This window comes from Scyliorhinus torazame, chromosome 3, assembly GCF_047496885.1.
Source record: "Scyliorhinus torazame isolate Kashiwa2021f chromosome 3, sScyTor2.1, whole genome shotgun sequence".
Classification (NCBI taxonomy): Eukaryota; Metazoa; Chordata; class Chondrichthyes; order Carcharhiniformes; family Scyliorhinidae; genus Scyliorhinus; species Scyliorhinus torazame.
Window position 1 is genome coordinate 142,174,789 of NC_092709.1, and position 22,061 is coordinate 142,196,849.

Sequence of the window (22,061 nt, forward strand, 5' to 3'; positions counted from 1 at the left end):
TCGAGACTTATATAATATGAACAATAAAATATTTCTACACACAGAATTCAGTCAACCGAATTACAACACTGTTCAGTTGGATGTTGAGTTTAAACCAGTTAACTTTGGAAAATGGATTTCAACACATGTACAAAAAATATTTTTAGTTGGCCTTCTGTTGGAGAGTTGTCCTTCTTTGAGCCATTGACAGTAGGCTAATGAATGATGTCAAATAGGTCATCAAATACATTATACAGAATTTTATTTTAAACAAATTTAATGTACCAAATTACTTTGTTCCAGTTAAAGGGCAATTCTGTGTGGCCAATCCATCTACCCTGCACATCTTTGGATTGTGGGGGTGAAACCCACGCAGACACGGAGAATGTGCAAACTCCACACAGACGGACCCTGGGCCGGGATTGAACCCGGATCCTCAGCGCCGTAAGCAGCAGTGCTAACCACTGTGCCGCCATTATACAGAATCTGGGGAAAAAAATTACAGTTCTGATGTAAGATCACTGACTTGAAACTCTGATTGCCTTTCTCAACAGATGCTACCTGATCTGCTGAGAATTTCCACATTCGCTATTTTTATTTCAGATTTCCGACATACACAGCCATTTTGTTAAAAAATAAAATCCAGATTGAGGAGTTACATTACAGCAATAAGAAAGGAAGGGGCTTGAATAAAATAATTATTCAAGCATATTTTAAGTATAAAAAGACACCCAGTGTGATTAGCTACTATCAGCTAGCTAACTATTCAACAAAGACTAAATCGTTGTGTACAAATTTTGGACATACTAAAGGTATATTGGGTAAAATCATGGAGAAACTGGTTTTCAGTGAATCGGGCCATTAAAGGAATCACAGTTCTTGGCAGGATGGGAAAGGCAATTTTGATATTGCAAAAATAGCTTGCTTTGAAATGATGGGTCACAAACACCTATCAATCGAATGCAAAAATACATTATAGCTAGAAAACCTACACACAGATGCTCCTTATTAACTGTATGAGTGCAGGGTGGGATAAATGTGTAATTTAAAGGCTTATTTGATGACATGATTTTAACCCAAGATCAGCAGAAACTGGGGCAAAAATGTAACTTAGAAGAGAGAATGGCAACCACAAAAGTATCGGTACTGGCAGTGCAAACATGATGGGAATGAGAAGGAAAGTCCTTGCACGTCACAGCACAAAGTGAACAGAAAACTTGACTTTTAACTTTCACGAAATATCAAAGAACTGGAAAAGTGATGCTTAGAACAAAACTCAAGGTTTAAGACAGGGGAAACTCAATCGATTATATGCAACGATGCCAGACTAGGGTGAAAATATACACACCTGAATTGCTCTTCAAATGTTTAGGTTTTGAATGGTGCTAATTGAACATCGGTGCAGAAAGCTAATGTACAACGTAAAAGGGAACTGTAAAAGGGGAACAGCAGCAAGGATTCTGGTCTTGAAATAATGCTTGATGAAACTTGCAAATAAAGCTCCTTCCTATCCTCTAGGAGCTATGAACATATTTAAATAAATAGGTTAATCTCGCCAACAGCAGAGGAACAAATTTCAAATAGCCACATTCAACAGTCATCACTGACTTGAATGCCTTTGAGTTCAACGTGGAACTTTCAATATGTCACTGCAACGCAAGGGCCCAAGGGCTATAGTTCCATACATTATAAATATTCTGGGTCAGCTATTTTGATGTAATATCCCAAAATATAATTCTATTTACAGCTTTAAAACTTTGACTCATACAGGTATAGGAGCAAGTGTATTTATCCGGCCTCAGTAACAACTTTGCCTCAATATCAGTTGTCCATTCATAACTCTGATTAGCAGGCCCTCCAAGGTTCAAATATTGCATTTTGCTTCTTTGCCCTAATAGATCAAAATTTCTGATTATTTGTGATGTCCCAAGAGAGTCAAAAGGGAATGCCAACCAGAATGTTACAGGAATAAAAAATAAATTTCAAATACAAAAGTAACAGTGGATAGATAACCTTTTGATGAAAGTGACTCATGCTGTACAATGACTTTCAATAAAAGGAAAACATCATTGACAATTTATCACGAGCGCAAATGAACCGAATCAGATCCAGCTGGAGAGCATCATACTTTAAAATATAAGATATGCCCCCTTAAACTAAGCAATAAACATTCTCTTCCCCCACTGTACCACACACAGAAATAAGAGCGTCCTATTTGATACTTTCAATAATAAATATCATGTACAGGTTTCAGCTTTTTAAAGGGAAGATTGCAGGAAATCACACACACGGTAGGCAGGAACATTTTGTGAAAACACCAGGTACAATCCAGTGACCAAACACAAACTATTGGAAATTGTGGTCTGTATATCTCTTGCTCAGAAATGGCTACACTATATCTGTGAATTTTATTAAATGGGAGAAATAAAGCAGGTTTATTAGCATACGTAAAGAGAAACAACATTTTAATGATCCTCACTTTGCTAAGGGTAACCTACTTCCCTCAGAGCTGCTGTGCTTTTCCCACCCATTGCTCATTTTTTTCAGCTACCTGGCAACACTGCATGATTCAGATGCCACACCGACTCTTAAAACCTAACTGACCAGTGACATTTAATCTCAGTTTAATTTTTTTTTGTGAAGTTTATAGAGCTGTTCGGGGGGCCTTGAGCCCACCTGCCCGCTAACCAGCGTAACTCCCAAGAACTGTGGCTTTTGTTCTCTAACTGCTGAGCAAGGAGAAACTGCATCTAACTGGAAAAGCTGCAGAATGTTATTCCAAACACTGGCTCAAATCACTCCTGCAGTGCCTCCAATCCCACAAACAGGTCCCTTACCCACTCTATACCCTCACCGAGTCACCTCCCATACATCGCACCCATCCCGCCAGGTATAAACCTGTGATTCCCACATATTAGCGCCAATACTGACCTATGTCTTAGCTTAAATTTCCTCCTCAACTGGTTCCAAATTGTGACTGATGACACCACCGCGGGACTGCTGGTGTACCTCCCCGGAGAAATTGGTGCAGAGCCGTCACCCTCAAATCCGTCCCCCATCACCCCACCCCATCATCTCACATTCTAAGCATTTGCCAGCCAATGGTAATGCAACAGGTTTGGGAGTGCCAGTCCCCCCCCCCCCCCCCCCCCCCCCCACACACACACGAACCCACGCCCCCATGATAGAGCCATCTGGGTTGGCCACTTACAAAGGATCCCGGGAAATATGGCCACCTGCAAAGGACCATTGGAAATATGGTCAACCCAGGACCCAGATGCTCAGAGCTTATGTATACTGGCAACTCAGATAACTTGACTCTATCGAAACCCCCAGCTACTTTGCATTCTAATGGCCCATTTCCCCAGAAAAGACCTGTACTCAGGTAACAGGTACAGAAACAGAGTCATCGGCACCACTCCCTTTGCTCAGGGAGCCAAAAAGCCAACGTCAATGACCGTTCAGGACACGCCCCGCCATCAAGGCACCCGCCCCTTTATTGGCCAAAATTGAAGGCAGTAATCGAAGCCTGCCGAATTATTGGATCCAAAGCTAAGGACCGCCCAAAAGAGCGCGAAACCCCAGAAGGATAAAGAGAGACACTGCCATGTGTTCGGTCTCTCTTGGCCCCGGCGCTCAGTCTCTCATGGCCCCGACATACGCCTAAAACCAAGTGTAGCATCACGACCAGAAGACAAGTTCAAGACCAACGATCGCTACCAGACAAATGAGCTCAGCAGAAACAAAGTCACTTCTCCAGATCCAGCCACGCAAGATCCGAACAAAGGCCTTGTTCCTCTGCATAAAGCCGGGTGCCTGAAGTTAAGTACAGGTTGTTGTAGTGTGAGGTGTAATTTAGCTTGTAGTGTTTTATGTTGCATGTCGAAGTAATTCTTGTGTGTAAATAAACTATCATTGAACTTGAACTAACTAATTGGTTGTTTGGTCTTTGATCGATATCCGGTTAAACCTTGTAGTGATACCTGCCGACTCTGAGAAGCAATATCGTCATTAATAACTGTCATATCAGTCTTCAGTTAAAAAGAGCAACCCCCGCCCCCCCCACAAACACACCCACCCCCATACCCCCCCAACACCCCCCCCACACCAACACCCCCACCTCCACACACACAAACCCACCCCCCACACACACACCCACACACACCCACCCCCCACACACACCCACCCCCCACCAACCACCCCCACACCCCCACCACCCCCCCACCCCCCCCCCACACACCCACCACCACCCCCCCCCCACACCCCCCACTCACACCCACCCCCCACACACACACCCCCACACACACACCCCACCCACACACACACCCCACCCACACACACCCCCCCCCCCACACACACCCCCCCCCACACACACCCCCCCCCACACACACACACCCCCCCACACACACACCCCACCCACACACACACCCCACCCACCTCAACCCACACCCCCGCACCCACACCCCCCCAACCCCTACACACACACCCCCCCACCCACACAGCTCCACCCACACACACACACCCCCACCCACAGCTCCACCCACAACCCCACCACCAACCCCACACACATACCCCCACCCCCCCACCCATACACACCCACCACCCCCCTCCACCCAAACACACCCACCCCCCCCACACCCACCCACCCCCACACCCCACACATCCACACCCCGTCCCCCCTCACCCCCCACAACCCCACCACACACACATTCTACACACAGCCCCTACACACATACCCCCCCCCCACACACTCTACACACAGCCCTACACATACCCCCCCCCACAGACACCCCCCACAAACACCCCCCCACACACACAACCACCCCCAAACACACACAGCCCCCCCACACACACACACAACCCCCCCACACACACACAACCCCCCCCACACACACACACAACCCCCCCACACACACACAACCCCCCCCCACACACACACACAACCCCCCCCACACACACACACAACCCCCCCCACACACACACACAACCCCCCCCACACACACACAACCCCCCCCACACACACACACACACAACCCCCCCCCACACACACAACCCCCCCCACACACACACACAACCCCCCCCACACACACACACAACCCCCCACACACACACACACAACCCCCCACACACACACACACAACCCCCCCCACACACACACACAACTCCCCCCCCACACACATACAACCCCCCCCCACACACACACACACAAGCCCCCACTCACACACACACACAACCCCCCCCCACACACACACAACCCCCCCCACACACACACAACCCCCCCCACACACACACACAACCCCCCCCACACACACACAACCCCCCCCACACACACACACACAACCCCCCCCACACACACACAACCCCCCCCACACACACACACACACAACCCCCCCCCACACACACAACCCCCCCCCACACACACACACAACCCCCCCCACACACACACACAACCCCCCACACACACACACACAACCCCCCACACACACACACACAACCCCCCCCACACACACACACAACTCCCCCCCCACACACACACAACTCCCCCCCCACACACATACAACCCCCCCCCACACACACACACACACAAGCCCCCACTCACACACACACACAACCCCCCCCCACACACACACAACCCCCCCCACACACAACCCCCCACCCCTCCACCCACACACACACCCACCCACCCACACCCCACCCACACTCACCCCACCCACACTCACCCCACCCACACTCACCCCACCCACACTCACCCACCCTCACCCCACCCACCCTCACCCCACCCACCCTCACCCCACCCACCCTCACCCCACCCACCCTCACCCCACCCACACTCACCCCACCCACACTCACCCCACCCACACTCACCCCACCCACACTCACCCCACCCACACCCACTCCCCCCACCCACACTCCCCCCACCCCCCCCCCCACCCACCCCCCCCCACCCCCCCACACACCCCCACCCCCACACACACCCCCACCCCCACCCCACACCCCCACACACCCCCACCCACACACACACCCCCACCCACACACACACCCCCACCCACACACACACCCCCACCCACACACACACCCCCACCCACACACACACCCCCACACACACACCCCCACACACACACACACCCCCACACACACCCCCACCCCCACACACACCCCCACACACACCCCCACCCCCACACACACCCCCACCCCCACACACACCCCCACCCCCACACACACCCCCACCCCCACACACACCCCCACCCCCACACACACCCCCACCCCCACACACATCCCCCACCCCCACACACATCCCCCACCCCCACACACACACCCCCACCCCCACACACACACCCCCACCCCCACACACACACCCCCACCCCCACACACACACCCCCACCCCCACACACACACCCCCACCCCCACACACACCCCCACACACACCCCACCCCCACCCCCACACACACCCCCACCCCCACCCCCACACACACCCCCACCCCCACACACACCCCCACCCCCACACACACCCCCACCCCCACCCACACCCCCACCCCCACACACACCCCCACCCCCACACACACCCCCCTGGGCAAAAAAGGGCCTACTGATCCTCGGTGTCTTGCCTGCCCAAACAAATTCAGAAATGAATTTGTCCACTCTCCGGAGAAACGCCTTGGGAAGGAAAATTAGAAGGGATTGAAAGAAAAAGAAAAATCCTGGCAACATGTTCATTTTCACGGTCTGTACCCTCCCAACCAATGGCAGGGCATCCCACCTCTTCAAATGCCCTTTGACCCCTTCTACCTGATCAATCAGATCCCATTAGTGCATAGTTGCCCAGTCATGAGCCACCTGAATCCCCAAATAGCGAAACTGTATCCTGGCCACCTTGAATGGCTAGGCCCCATGATTCACACTTCTCCCCTGGGCATTCACTGGAACGGCCTTGCTTTTTGCAATATTTAATTTACACCCTGAAAATGCCCTAAATGTTCCCAGCAAGCCATAATTCTTTCCATACTCTCCAGTGGATTTGCAACATACAACAATAAATCATCGGCGTACAACGACAGCCCATCACAATCCCTTGCCTCTCTACTTCCCAATCACAATCCCCTGCCTCTCCAGCTCCGATCACAATCCCCTGCCACTCATTTGCAGCTCCGAGTGCAATCACAAAAGGTTCAATACCTACTGTGAACACCAACGGGGACAACGCACACCCCACCTTGTCCCCCTATGCAACATAAAATAACCGCACCCATATAGCGAACGTCAGTGCAAACCCAAATCTCCTACGAATCTCGAACAAGTACTGTCACTCAACATGATCAATGGTCTTCTCTGCATCCATTGAAACGATCACCTCCGGTACTTTACTCCTCAATGGGGTCATAACCACATTCAATAATCTCCCGATATTGCTGGGAAACCTTAACAAACCCCATCTGATCGTCGAAGACCACATCCGGCGCACACCTCTCCAATCGCCTCGCCAACATCTTGGCCAATATCTTCATACCTTTACGTCCGTATTCAATAACGTGATGGGCCTGTAAAACTCACACTCCATCAGATTTTTATTCTTCTTAGGGATCAACAAGATAGAAGCCTCTGCCAGCGTAGCCGGCAACTCCCCTTCACCAACGATCCATTAAACATGCTAAAAAGTTGTTGTTTTTATCTTGTGTACAGTTTTTTCTTTCCTATAAATATACTATGTTTGAAAACCCAATAAAAAACATTTATAAAAAATAAATGCACAAAAGAGGTGCCAACTCGACCAAAAACTGCTTATAAAATTCAACCGGGAAGCCATCAGGTGTCTTCCCCGATTGCATCAAACCCACACACTCCATTATCTCCTGCAGCCCCAATGGCGCCTCCAATGTCTGTTGCTTCTCTTCTACCTCTGGAAACACCAACCCATCCAAAATATTTCCCATATCCACTTCCTCCGCCCTGGGTTCAGATCTATACAGCCCCCGGTAAAAGGTCTCAAACGCTTCATTAATTTTCTTCAGTGCCTTCACCAGCTCCCCTCCGCCGCCCTCACCTACACAATTTCCCGTGCCGCCTGCCGCCTCAGCTATAACCGACTAGCGATCTGATCCAGGAATTATAGCTATGGAAACAGACAAAGGTCTGCCTTAGGGTACCACTAGATGCGGGAAGAGAATTGAAATTACCCACTTTTGCAATTGGGCATGATTCTATTAATTGTTTCGCTGTCAGACAGACTTCTAAAAAAAATCAAAACGCAACCACAGATTTACCCAAGAAGTGTGTAAGAGTTCAAATACAGAGCTTTTCTGAATCACATGGTCATTTTGCCAGGTAGAAATAAAAGATCTTTTTGCAGCTTTTGTGATTTTCACAAGCATTATTTAGTTTTTAAAAATCAGCAACTTTAATTTACATGTTAAATCGTAGGAGCACGTGAGGGCGGCACCTGGCGCAGTGGTTCGAATCCCGCCCGGCCCTGGGTCACTGTCCGTGTGGCGTTTGCACATTCTCCCCGTGACTGCGTGAGTCTCACCCCCACAACCCGAAGATGTGCAGGTTAGGTGGATTGGCCACGCTAAATTGCCCCTTAATTGGAAAAAAAAAATATATATATATATATATATATATTTTTTTTTTTAAATATAGAGTACCCAATTCATTTTTTCCAATTAAGGGGCAATTTAGCGTGGCCAATCCACCTACCCTGCACATCTTTGGATTGTGGGGGCGAAACCCACGCAAACACGGGGAGAATGTGCAAACTCCACACGGACAGTGACCCAGAGCCGGGATCGAACCTGGGACCTCGGCGCCGTGGGATTGCAGTGCTACCACTGCGCCACCGTGCTGCCCCTCTAAATTTATATTAAGAAAAATAGTAGGAGCACCACCAAGTCCCCCCTGATGATGGTCTGAGCCAGTGGACACAGTTTTCCATCAGCAGGAATGCAGTTTTGACGTACAAAAAAAAGTCCAAAAAGCTGGAGTTTCCACTCGACCAAAAACAGTGCTGAAAATGTGTTCTGATAACAACTGGTGTGGGACAGCCGAAGTGAATTCTCTCAATCAGAAGCTATCACTGAAAGGGAATGCTTTTTCAGTGGAGGTTAATTGTGAATACTAATGACAGGAGGACGGCACTGCAATTGCTGGATTTGCATATTTCCAAAAGTGGATTTTATTTTTGACGGACCTTTGAATGGTACTCAAACCGGATCTCAAGTTTACAGATGGTAGAATGTGAGATGCTGACCAGCAGTGCATTGATGGCATATGGGAGGGCTGCAGGAACGGTTGAGCTGAAGCGAGAAGAAGTTACGGAGATGGAAATAGATGGTCTTAGCGATGTGCGGATATGTGGTTAGAAGCTCTCCCGGAGGTCAAACATGACACCAAGGTTGCAAACAGCCCGTTTAATTTCAGCCTGTTATCAGAAAGAGGGGGATGGAGTCAGTACCTAGGAAACTGAGTCTGAAACAGTGACCAAAGACATGTCAAGATTTTCCACACACACAGACAACGTCCCCCACCCCCCAATGTGGTGTTTTCCGGTGGTGACCCATCATTGTCTGCCAGCAGGATCTTTGGTCTGCCGATGCATACGACCTTTTTTGCGGCTCGTCCGTCTCTCCGCCATGAAGCCGCAAAATCCCGTCAAAAGGCTTCAGAATTCTCAATATTTAAATGGAATAAATTTGTGCTCATCCAGCCCTGGATATCGGATAAGGAGCACGATCATTTAACTTTTATTTTCATTTTCAACTTTTGTTCTGATTGTCCCACAGACATCAACTCTTATTTGGAGCTCGATAGGACATCATAACCTTCCATCATGAGGCTACTCCTCACCTGAGTTCAGGGAGGAGAATTATTTGACCATTAGGGAAGTTACAGCATAGCTTGACTTTTGTTGTATCTGATGTTCTCCATTTGAAGAAGTGCATCCCGGGGAGCAATCAGATATGAAAATCCTTTCCTTTCCTTAGCCCAAAGTAATGAGGCCAGTTCTTGCACCCTCACTTTTTAGGATTCCTGTCCCCTCACCATAACTCCCCCATCCCGCTCTTCTATGCTCCTCCCCACCCCCCCTACACTTTCCTCCTTCTCATCAGAGATCAGTTAAGTCATCAAATTTAACCTGGGACTTTGTTGGGGTATACAACTCAATGAAACGTCAATTAGAAAAATGTAGCAACTTCAACTTTTATTTTCAGCACAATGAAACATCTGTCTATATTAGTGAAAATTTCTGATGATTTACAAGGCCAGCCAGTGACTAAATTTCCAAGTAACTGACACTTCCAAAGCACCAGCAGAGACAGAAAAGGATAAGGAACCACTCGCTACCAATGATGTCAGTCAAGGTGCAGTTTTTTACATTTAATTTCGGCAAAGAGATGAAGCTGGCTGCAGGTGGGATTTAATTTGCAGGGTGGATGCGAAGAAGAAAAATATTTATAGATTTAGGAAGTGCAACGGGTCTGGCAACAATACTTGGAGCAAAGATTGCATCCAACGCAAAGCAGGATTGGCTTCCTTAGTTTATGCCATCAGTCCTCCAAGTCAAGGAACAGTTCTGTGATCAGCGTGTTTAAAACAGAACCTGATTAAATTTCATAAATCAGAGCAGAAAATGATGTATGATCTGCACAGTAGAATCATCACATTTTGGGACTGCGGTGGTGCCTAGAAAACAAGTCAAGTGGCCGTAAAATAATTTCAGAAAGTCCCGATCAAAAATATTAATCCTTTTATGTTGTAGAATCTAGTCAGTTAGAAAAAACTGCAAACCTATTTAACTTTAATAACCAAATTCTTCTGGTGTTTAGAAATATTGGCTCGAATTTTATTTATACAAAAAGATTAAAGGAGATAAAGTCTACTTTGGATACCTCAAATTCTGATAAACATGCCATTGAGTGCAGCTCAATACAGCAAAACAACTTGATGTCCAATCAAGTCCTTTTGTTTTACTGTCTGTATCACAAAGTCAAATTACTGTTCCTGACTAAATCTTTGTCATATTTAACAGAACGTCAATAGAATACTAGAATGGTTGTAGCAACACCAATGTGTGTCGATGTTGACACGCAGCACTTCATGGGGCACCAGGGCATGGATTCACACCCATGCATTACCAATCTTGACCATGATGTTAAAGTCAGGAAATGAGCAGAAACACTTGCTCAAAAAAACTCATTTAATCGCATGGTATGTTTAGGTCATGATCACATAGCTCTTGACGTCTAGTTCTACAGCTGCATCTGCTGGGGGGCCATCAATTTGGTTACACAGAAAACTTTCTACAACAAGCTTAAAAAGGGGAAAGCAATATTACTTTTAACATAGGACATACAATTCAAATGATTGTCCATTTACGCCACTGTAGAGAGGGTGGGATAGTTCTCACAGCAGAGAAGGTTAAGGGGAGATTTAATAGAGGAGTTCAAAATTCTGAAGGGTTTTTAAGCAGAGTAGATAGGAAGAACCTGTTTCCACTGGCAGGTGGGTGGGTAACCAGAGGATACAAATTCAAGATAATTGGTAAATAAACTAGGGAGAAAATGAAGAGAATGAAAGAGTTTTGATTGTTAGGAACTGGTTAGGTAAGGTTAAGGTGATAGGGTGGAGGTGTGGGATTAAATAGGGTGTTCTTTCCAAGGGCCAGTGCAGACTCGATGGGCCTTCTGCACTGTAGGGATTTTATGAATGCATTTATTGTTAGATTTAGAGTCATGTGTACTGGGGTACAGGGTACAGCGAAAAGTATTGTTCTGCGTACAGTCCAGGCAGTTCGTTCCATACATGAAAAACATAGGATAAGAGATGAAGGAAGAGGATCTGTGGGGGAGAGCTCGCAGAGAGCGGAAAGGTGGAAGAAGCAAATTCAATAGTAACTTTCAAAAAGAAGTTTAAAACATACTTTAAAAGGAGGAAGCTGCAAGGTTATAGGGAATAAGCAGGGAAGTGGAACTAATTTGATGTTCCTTTCAAACAACTGACATAGACACACTGAGCCAAACAGTCTTCTGTGGTGTATGATTCTATGGTTAAATTCATAGTCTTTCCTTAAGTAGATATCGAAAGACCAAGTTCAGACTGATCATTAATTCAGCCTGTTGTGACTAATTGTTGCAACACAGAAGGCGAATACAAACTGTAGCCATCACAGATACATATTTAATCAAAACTGAATAAAAACCCAGTGATGAATTGCAGAATGTTTATTACTCCAGTGCAAGGTTACCAAATGTATGTACAATACGTCACATTAACACTGAGCTACTCAGCTGTGGATCTGTTCGCTCATAGGTAACAATTTGGGTGTCAAAAGCTTGGTGAAACCATAACTCAGATGAAATGAGGCACCAAAATGAATGAATGTATTAAAAATAATCTGCCACTTTGCTTGCAGTAGCAGGAAACTACCTGTGCCAGCCAAGCCACCACTACCAAAACCAAAAGCTGTGGTTGTAGCTGCACCAAAACTTCCGATATTTAAGCCAATTGCAGTGTTAGCGTTTAGTCCGAAACCCCCAAAATTAAAGCTACTGGCTGTAGCAGCTCCAAGCCCACCAAAACCTGCATAAAAGGAAGCACTGTAAAACTGATGCAAGAAGTGGTTAGTTAAAAAAAAAGCATTTTATATGATTCCAAAACTATCAAGACCTTCCAACTTGGATTTCCCTCACATTATTAGATTGTATACAATGGAAAACACACACACAACTAAAACAAATGCAAATAACAAAATCAAATGCAAATTAGTGATGAACATATCTGTAGGATATATAGTAACAAATCCAGGATTATAAATAGTAGTTTTAAAATAATACTATGGACCCAAAATATTCTAGTGTTCGATTTGGCCAATTACAACACTAGAGGGTCAAACTATCTAAAAGGTTAAAGGTTTTTCTAGTATTGCCATTGCATTACTACAGTAAATACTGTATTTACTGTATAATATTTATAATCCATGCTAAAGGTATTGACTGTATTTTTTGTGTATTAGGAAACATAATGAAGTTCAGTGAAGTTGAACCTGGACGTTACTAGAGGTCAAAAGGGCAGATTTAGGTTTCAACATTGGCCCTGTGGCTAATTTCTTATTCTGATGGCACAGTTCCATGCAATGACCCCAGATATCTAAGAATGTCATATGAAACTTGTCTTTATATGGCACCTTTAACATAGGAAAATATCCCAATCAGACAAAAATGGATGCCAAACCAAAGAAAGGTATTATGAGGTGTCAAAGAAGAATCTTGAAGGAGGAAAGGCATAGGAATCGCGCACGATAATTTAACTCATGATTCCCAGATGGCTGAAAGCAGGAGTGCAAATACTGGGCTGGAGGAGGAGAGGAGTACGCAAAAAAGGCCAGAGGCAAGGAACCAAATAGTTTGATGGGGGCGGGATGGTGGGGTGGGTGCTGTAAGGTTGCATGAGTTTACAGGGATATGGAGCAGACTGGTCATGAAGGGCTTTAAATGTAAAGATGAGAATCGGGGTATCTGATGCCAATGTAGGTCAACAAGCACAGGGGCTGAAGGTGTGCAAGATAGAATATCGAGCCAGGAGAGTATCAGAATAGCTTGTCTGCAGGTAATACATCAATAGAATCTGAATTAATTTCAAAATACTTTAGTTATCCAATAAGTGCTGAAGGGGTTAATAAATTCTGAATCAATCTGTATTACCCACTCAAGCTGTTCAGCTGAAGCTGCCATTGTAAGACGACAGCCCAGCCCAAGGAACTAGCCAGGTATTAACTCTCAAGGTCTGTAAAACAATGTAGGGCAGTCTACCATTTGATCTGTCTCCAGGGTGTCTACCGATAGCAACAGGAGGGGTGATTGATGGCCCCACACCAGATATCAAACAACCGATATAAATAATTGCAAGACAACATATTTGTGCCTTTGTGCTGATTGGATTGTTTAATTAAGCATTAGGCCTTTGATGTGATTGGTTAATTATTCTCATATACTATGCATGATGTAAACCTAATTGATAGTCATGGGTAGACATAGATAACTAGTAACAAGTGATTGGTATATGCTAATTTCCTGTATCTTGTAGCCACCTGAGTTGGCCACTTCCCGACTTAAAATGGAGAACCGCAAAGGCTGAAGGGAAATTCAGCCAACACAGGCAAAGACTAGCAAATACAGAAATCATGTATATTGGAACCTGCAAAACAACCAGTTAGCACCGAAACCAGCAGCCATCTGCATAGTAATGTGCGATTCCCAGGCCAATGGCAACAGTTAAGGTAAACAAAGCCAAGCTATACCCCTCGGCGCCAGCAGGAGCCAAGACAAAGGAAGGCCAACGGACACTTGGGGACCGCCCAGCAATCAGGGAACCGCTCCAGCATTGGAGAAATCAATCCAAGTGATCGGAAAGTAGTCCAATCACTTGGAACCAGGTACAGGGTCCTCACTCCAAAGCACTGCTGCCAATATCTTGACTGCTCTATCGTTCCTGACCTACACTGATGTCAGGTCACGTGACAACTCAAATTTGAAATGCTCATTCTTGTGCTCCGATTCCTCCATGATCTTCTTTCCTGCACATCTACAACTTCCCCCAATGCAATAATCGAACCCTTAATTCTGACTCCAGCCTCTCGTGCATTTCCCCTCCCTTCACTTCTCTATTAGCAGCAGCTATTCGGTTATTCCCTGCCTGAACTGATCCACGTTCCCACATCCCTCTCATGTTTAAAGATGCTCTACATATTCATCTTTTTGATCAAACTTTTGGTCAACGCTCCTAATATCTTTTTGTTTATGAACAGAGAACTATTTGGGTGCATTTACCAAATTAAATACACCACGTATAAATACAAGCTTTTACTGTCACGTTTTTGATAAAAAATCTCTCAATTGTTTTCCCCCCTGACTTAACTCCTATCCCAGATCCTTCAGTCTATAGAATCATACAATTCCTGCAGTGCAGGAGGCCATTCAGCCCATCAAGTCTGCGCCAACTCTTTCAAAGAGCACCTTACCAAGGCGCACTTCCCCCACCCTATCCCCGTAACGTCATAACCACACTTAACTTACACATCTTTAGACACGAAGGGGAAATTTAGCACGGGCAATCACCTAACCTACACATCTATAGATTCTGGGAGGTAAATGGAGCACCTGGAGTAAGCCCACACAAACACAGGGAGAACATGCAAACTCCACACAGACAGTCACCCAAGGCCGGAATTAAACCTGGGTTCCTGGCGCTGTGAGGCTGCAGTGTTAACCACTGTGCCATCATGCTGTCCATGCTTCAATAGTTCCAGTGTGTGTGTGTGTGTGTGTGTGTGTGTGTGTGTAGATCACAGCTGAAGAATATCCGAGGCACCTTGCTCTGACAAGTAAAAAGTCTCACTCTCTCTCTAATTGCCAGATGTCAAGTCAGCAAAGTCGCAGTTGGAAAGGAAGCAGGACAACTTCTTTCAGCTAATCTGCAGAATCTCCAAACCAAATGTTCAATTGCCAAAGTCAGCACTACCAAAATCAGGCATCTCAGCGGCCACAATGTTTCACCATCTATTCCTCATGGACCAGTCAAAGACTCTGTGTGTGTGTGTGTGTGTTGTCATGAGAGTACCTTTAAGAAATGGATGTTTAAGCAATGTATCTTTAAGAAAACAGTGATGTCAGAGAGTGAGTGGAGCTGAGCTCAGTTCAGCCATTTTGAAGTTTCAGTTTTGCAGTTTAAAAAGAGCTTGGGTGTGTGTCTGCGTTTGCAGTGAGCTGCATCTGCTGTGATCTCTGCCATGAAAGACTATCTCTGGATCATTTGGGGGATTTAAACTCATAGTAGTAAAGCCTTTAACCTGATGTGTTTCTGTTTAAAGGTGTTAAGTCTCTGGGATGTTGAAAGGAATAACTGAAGGATTATTTAGTGTTGTAATATTTTCGGGGTTATCTTTGAAGAAAGGGGTGTTAAGAGATCCAATGTTTATTTAAGAGGTTAAGTTGAGTTCATAGAATAAACATTGTTTTGTGTTTAAAAATCCACGTGTCCATAATTGTAATCCCACACCTAGGGAACAAGCCGTGTGCTTCAAAAGCAACAATCCATTAAAGGGAGAGGTTGGTTGAACTCCATGGTACATTTTGGGATTCTGAAAATGCCTTGCCCATAACAGTGTGAGATGCATTTCTATTTATTTTCCTCACATTTTAATGACGAATAAACTCACGCTTTCTTCAACTCAAGAAAGCCTGGTTAAATTGGGTCCTGTTGAAACATAAATAAGAGCTCCTTTTTAAATTAGCCTTGTTGAGACCAATCAAGGGGGTTGAATAAAGAAAGGGAGCCCATTCATCAACCCCTCACAAGGGGGCATACAATTTGGGGGCCTCCCGTCCGGAACCATAATAAATTGGGGCATGTGCCGAGATAGTTCCCACAGACCGGACAGAGGGTAGCACATTGGGGGACCTCACCCAGGGACCAGCAAATTCACTGAACTGTGGGTAGGGAAGGTCTAGACATTTTGCGGTAAACATCCAGCAAAGGAAAATGGTGGAATTTTAAAGTGCAATATTTGATCAACAAATGATCTATGAAATAAGCTGATTCAATGTTACCATACCTGTCGATGCTCCAAAAGGAAATCCTGCCGTTTGTCCACTTGCAGCAGTGTTAGTGGTTCCAAATGAGCCAAAACCTAACAAAAATATACAACAAAGTACATGAAATGCTAATTTAGAAGGTGCTCTTTTTTGTATTAACTTTTAAACAGCAATATGTTGGCATTGCTCATGAAGCATCCCACTCAAAAATATTAACCTAATTTTCTCTTCACAAATCCTCAGCAACCCGTTCTGCAACTCCAACATTCTGTCAGAAAGGGAAGGAAAGTCCAACGGCCTTACTGTTTCTTCAAAATAATTCTTATTTTTCAGAAAAAAATGGTCGGTCATGGGAGAACTATAATGGATGCTTTTAAAATTCAGCATTCTTACCATTGAGCTTGTTAGGCCACCTTCCTAGCTTGGTAACCACTTTATTATGGCTTCACAAACAGTCGGGGGAGGACATGATTTTGGTCTGTCCTGAGTATCATTCAAATCCCAACCAGTCCTGGGAAACTACCCCATCGGCTGTGAATTTAGATTTTTCAGCCTGGAACATGGTTTGCTGGAGTGAACATTTCCAGGGAAATGCTTGGCCAGTTAAAAAATCAGCACTCCCACCACCGTCACCGTCCTCCATTGGTGACGTGACAGGAACAATCTGGTAAGGATGAAGAGCTAACGCAACTGTCTCAGTGCTGGTAAGAAGAAAAGTCAATCAGAATTCTAAAGGTTCATATTTTCTCATTAAAAAATTGTTCTTTGAGCAGAAAGGACCGACCGTCATTCCTTCCCTTTCAAGTATAAAGGATGATGGAAAAGGTGCAGGTTTCTTTCCAATGTCTAAATACTGTACAGCAGACAGCATAAGAGAACACCTAGCCCAAGGTAAGAGACATTTCAGCAAGATAATTTTTGTAACCTGACTTTTTAAGCAATGCAGCACAAGTAACCAGTTTAGAAATTTGGGGCGTGTAAAAGACATGCAAAGAGGTATTCTACCCAGTGTCCTGGGCAATATTTACCCCTCAAACAATACCTAAAATAGATGATCTGGTCATTGCTTCATTGCTGTTTGAGAGGTTGCTGTGCAAATCAGTAGCACATTTGCTACATTATAAAAATACTTTAGCTGTGAAGTACTTTACGATGTCCTAAAGTTGTGACAGGTGCTATATAATGCAAATCTTTCTTCCTTTAACACACAAATATCAAAGCAATTTTAAATTCAACTAAATGGGTAGCTTTAGTTTGTAAATCAGGCTACAATTTATCATATGTTCAGTAAACAGTTGTCTTTTTAGATATTAGAATTTGGTATCATGCTCTTTGGCGCATTTATTACTCAGCACTTTGGCTATAGTTGAGAGAGAAACTGGACATTTCTTATTGAACCATTCACATGGCTTTTTTCACAAAAATCTGGCGTTTAAAAAAAATATTTTATTGTTTAGAACATAGAATATATTACAACAAATTTTTCATTATTACAAAATCAAAAATAACCCCAACACCACCCCCCTAGCCAACCTAACCCAGCTCTGCACGAAGACTAACCCCTCCGCACCCCCCCAAAAAAAACCAAACAGATGACCCCCGCACCCCGCCCTAGCAGCTGATGGTAACCATCTCCTTAAAAAAGCTAATGAACACCCACCACCTTGAGGAAAGCCCATCTACCGATCCTCTCATAGAATATTTTATCTTCACCAGGTGCAGAAAATCCACCAAGTCCCCCATCCAAGCTGAAGCCTTGGGCGTCACCGGGGACCTCCACGCGAGCAAGACTCTCCTCTGGGCTATTAGAGAGGCGAAGGCTAAGACATCTGCCTTCTCCCCCTCCTGCACTCCGGCAAGACTGAAACTCCAAAGATGGCCATCATCGGGCACAGCTCCACCTTATCCCCTAAAATCTCTGATACTGTTTAAAAAAAATCAGCAAGACTGGGCAAGACCAAAACATATGCGTATGGTTCGCTGGCATCCTAGGACATCTTCAAACCTATCCTCCACCCCCAGGAAGATCCACTCATACATGCCCTAGTCAAGCATGCCCTATGCACCACCTTAAACTGTATCAAACTTAACCTCGCACAAGGAGTTGGAGGGACCCGATGCAGAGCTTCGCTCCACACCCCCTCCCTCCAAGACCACAACCAGCTCGCCCTCCCATTTTACTTCTTCCAAAGGAGCCCACTCCATTGCCAACATCTGCCTATAAATGTCCTTCCCTCCCCTAGCTCATTCAAAGACAGAACACGATCCAAAAGCGAAGGTGCTGGCACCAGGGGAAACAAAAGAAGTTCTTTACACACAAGTCTCGCACCTGCAGATATCTAAATACATTCCCTCTCGGGAGCTGGAACTTCTCTGAAATCTCTTCTAACACTGCAAACCTACCCTCCAAAAACAGGCCTCTATACCTTTTTAACCCCTCCCTCTCCCATGCCCTGGACATTGAATCTAGATCAGGTAGCACAAACCTATGATTCCTACAGATTGGCACCAACAGCCATGTAGTGCCTAATTTTAAAAATACTGCCTAAATCGGTTCTAAATCTTCAGAGACTATAGCCACTGAGCTCGATAACAATCTCACCAGAGAGAACGGGAGAGATGCGGCAACAAGAGCCCTCAAGTTCATTCCTATATGAAGCCTCCTCCATCTGCCCCACAGAGTGCGGATCCTTAAACCATGCCTCCCCACCCCCCCAATCTTATCAATGTTTGCTGCCCATTAATAACACAGCTCATTAGGTGGTGCCAATCCCCGCTGACTGTCTATCCCTCTGTAAAAAAAAAAAGCCCAAGTACCGGAGGGGTCTTGCTCGCCCAACAAAAGTAGATATTGACTTATTGACCCTACCAAAGAAAGCCTGAGAAAGAAAGGCTGGGAGACCTGAAACAGAAACCTTGGAAGAATATTCATTTTCACCGTCTGGATTCTTCCCGCCAAAGTCAAAGGAAGAGCATCTCACCTCTTCAAATCAGCCTTTACCCCATCAACCAGACTGGCAAAGCTAAGTTTATGGAGCAAGGCCCAGTCATGAATACCCAAATTCCCAGATACTGGAAACTAGCTCTGGCTGGACAAAACGGAAGTCTCCCCAGATCAGCTCCTCTCCCCAGGGGGTTCACCGGAAAAATTTCACTTTTGCCAAGGTTTAACTTATACCCAGAGAAGGAACCAAACTTCCTGAACAACTCCATTATCTCCTTCACATGGAGAGAGAGTCCTTAATATACAACAACAAATCGTCCGCATACAGGGCACCCTATGCTACCTCCTTCCCCGTTCTATCTCCCTCCACATAGAAGGCAATCGAAGTGCAATGGCCAGCGGCTCGATTGCTAATGCAACCAGCATCAAGGAAAATTCTGGTAGTTTTATGGTCATATTTTCTGGTGCTAACCCACAGACTTATGGAATTCAATTTCACAACTTGCCACGGTGAGTTTTGAACGCATGAAGTCTGGGTTGTCCAGTGCAATAACCAATAAATACATTACTGTACCACAAACACGAATTTGCAAGATTCTCTTAATCACATTGACCTTTTCCTCTCTATTTTACTTTCTGTACGTTATTCCGCATTGACCTAAATATTCTAACTTATAGTTGCTGCGACATGCAGTGTCTGAATCAGGAAGAACTCGACAGTTTTACTGGCTGAAGAGACATGCTATCGTTGCCTTGTTCATGCAGGTCCCAGATCTCCTTGAAAAGGTGCTACACCAGTCATTGTGGCTGCCATGCAAAAGCCTATGCAAAACTCCATGAGCAGCTGAAAGCTCAATGAACTGAAGCAGCTGGTTCGCTGTTGACCACAGAATCCGGGCCCGTACATCAAATCTTTTATTTATAACAAAGTGTGATTTCAGCAAAAGAACAATAAATTACATCAGTCAGGCACTAAATGTTTGATAAAGGGCTCGCTGGTTGTCTAGTTTGAGAATCTGCCCCAGTTCAAGGTCAGAAGATTTGCTTATTTCCAAGATAAACACCAATTGTTTAAACTCACTAACTTTAAAAATTAGGAAACCATTTAGAACTTCAGAGTCCGACTCCATTCCGTGGAATTGGAGAATAATTTAACCATAACAAAATATTCCTTTTTTTAAATAAAAGGGATCAAATTATGACTTTTACAAAACAATAATTCAGATGTTACTGTCGCAGGATATCTAACAGCTTCAACTGTCAAAATCGAAAGTTGCAAGGGGAATTCTTAGCTTTGGCTGCATAAGTTTTGGTTGCATAGCTGAACGAGTGAGTTGATAACATCGTAGTGAGGGAAATGGTACATCTGGAACAATGCAAGCACCGGTGGATCTCCTTAATGGGGTGATTGCTGACTAAGTTCCTCGACATTATCCTCAATCACTTTGCTGACGATCGAGAATAGACTAATGGACAGTAATCCTGCTTTGGGTGGACAGAACATTCCTGGGCAATTTACCACGTTGTCAAGTAGATTTGTGCTGTAGCTCTACTGGAACACCTTGGCTAAGGTTGTGACTAGTTCTGGTGCACAAGGCTTCAGTACAACTGCAGTAATGCTTTCAGCGCCCATAGCCGTTGCTGCTTCCAGTACCTTCAGCCATTCCTTGATATCACGCGGAGTAAATCTGATTGGCGGAAGACTGGCTCGTTATTTTGGGGGCCACAGGGGGAGGCAGATATAGATCACCCACCCACCCCTTCTGGCTGAAAAGATCATTGCAAATGCTGCAGCCTCATCTTTTGCACTAACATTCTGGGTTCTATGATCATTAACGATAGGGAGGTTTATGAATTATCCACTTCCATTCATGACTGAATATGGAAGGATTGTAGAGATTTGATCTTATCCTTTGATGTGGAATCTCTTAGCTCTGTCATTTGAATGCTGCTCCCACTGTTTGGCATGCATGTGGTGCTGTGTCGTAGCTTCATCAGGTTGGCATCTCATTTTTAGGTGTGCCTGATACTGCTCCTGGCATGCTTTCCTGCACTCTTAATTGAACCAGGCTTGACCCCTCAGCTTGATGTAATGGTAGAGAGAGATATGCCGGGCCATGAGGGTAAAGAGTCTGCCTGAATATAAATCTGCCGATGGCCCAGTGCCTCATGAATGCAGAGTCTTTAACTGCTGGATCTGTCTCCCTCGGTAGTTCCCTCACCACCTGCTGTAGATCCAGGCTGGCAGAAACTTCCTTCAGGATTCAGCCAGCTCCAAGGTGCAATTAGGCCACTCGCTCAGAATACATTCTGTGTCCTCGTTGCCTGCAATGCTTCCCCCAAATGGTGTTCAACGGGGAGGAGTACTGATTTGTCAGGTATGTAGGTGGTCATCAGAAAGTGCTTTCCTTGCCCATGTGTGACTTGATGCCATGAGATCTCATGGGATTTAGAGTCAATGGTGAGGACTCCCAGGGCAACTTCCTCCCACATGTATACCTCTGTGCCACCTGGGATATAGGTGGGACAGCACATACCCAGGGATGGTGATGATTCAG

At 45.4% G+C, this 22,061-nt stretch overlaps 1 protein-coding gene across 4 annotated transcripts in view; it reads right to left on the reverse strand.

Annotated features, from left to right (window-relative positions):
* The window catches only part of nup54 (nucleoporin 54), a 101,319-nt gene that overhangs the window by 51,222 nt on the left and 28,036 nt on the right, over positions 1-22,061 (reverse strand). For all 4 annotated transcript variants that reach the window (XM_072496312.1, XM_072496310.1, XM_072496313.1 and 1 more), the window contains exon 2: positions 16,580-16,654. In XM_072496312.1, coding sequence (XP_072352413.1) covers positions 16,580-16,654 — 75 coding nt within the window. The remainder of the gene's footprint in view (positions 1-16,579; positions 16,655-22,061) is intronic.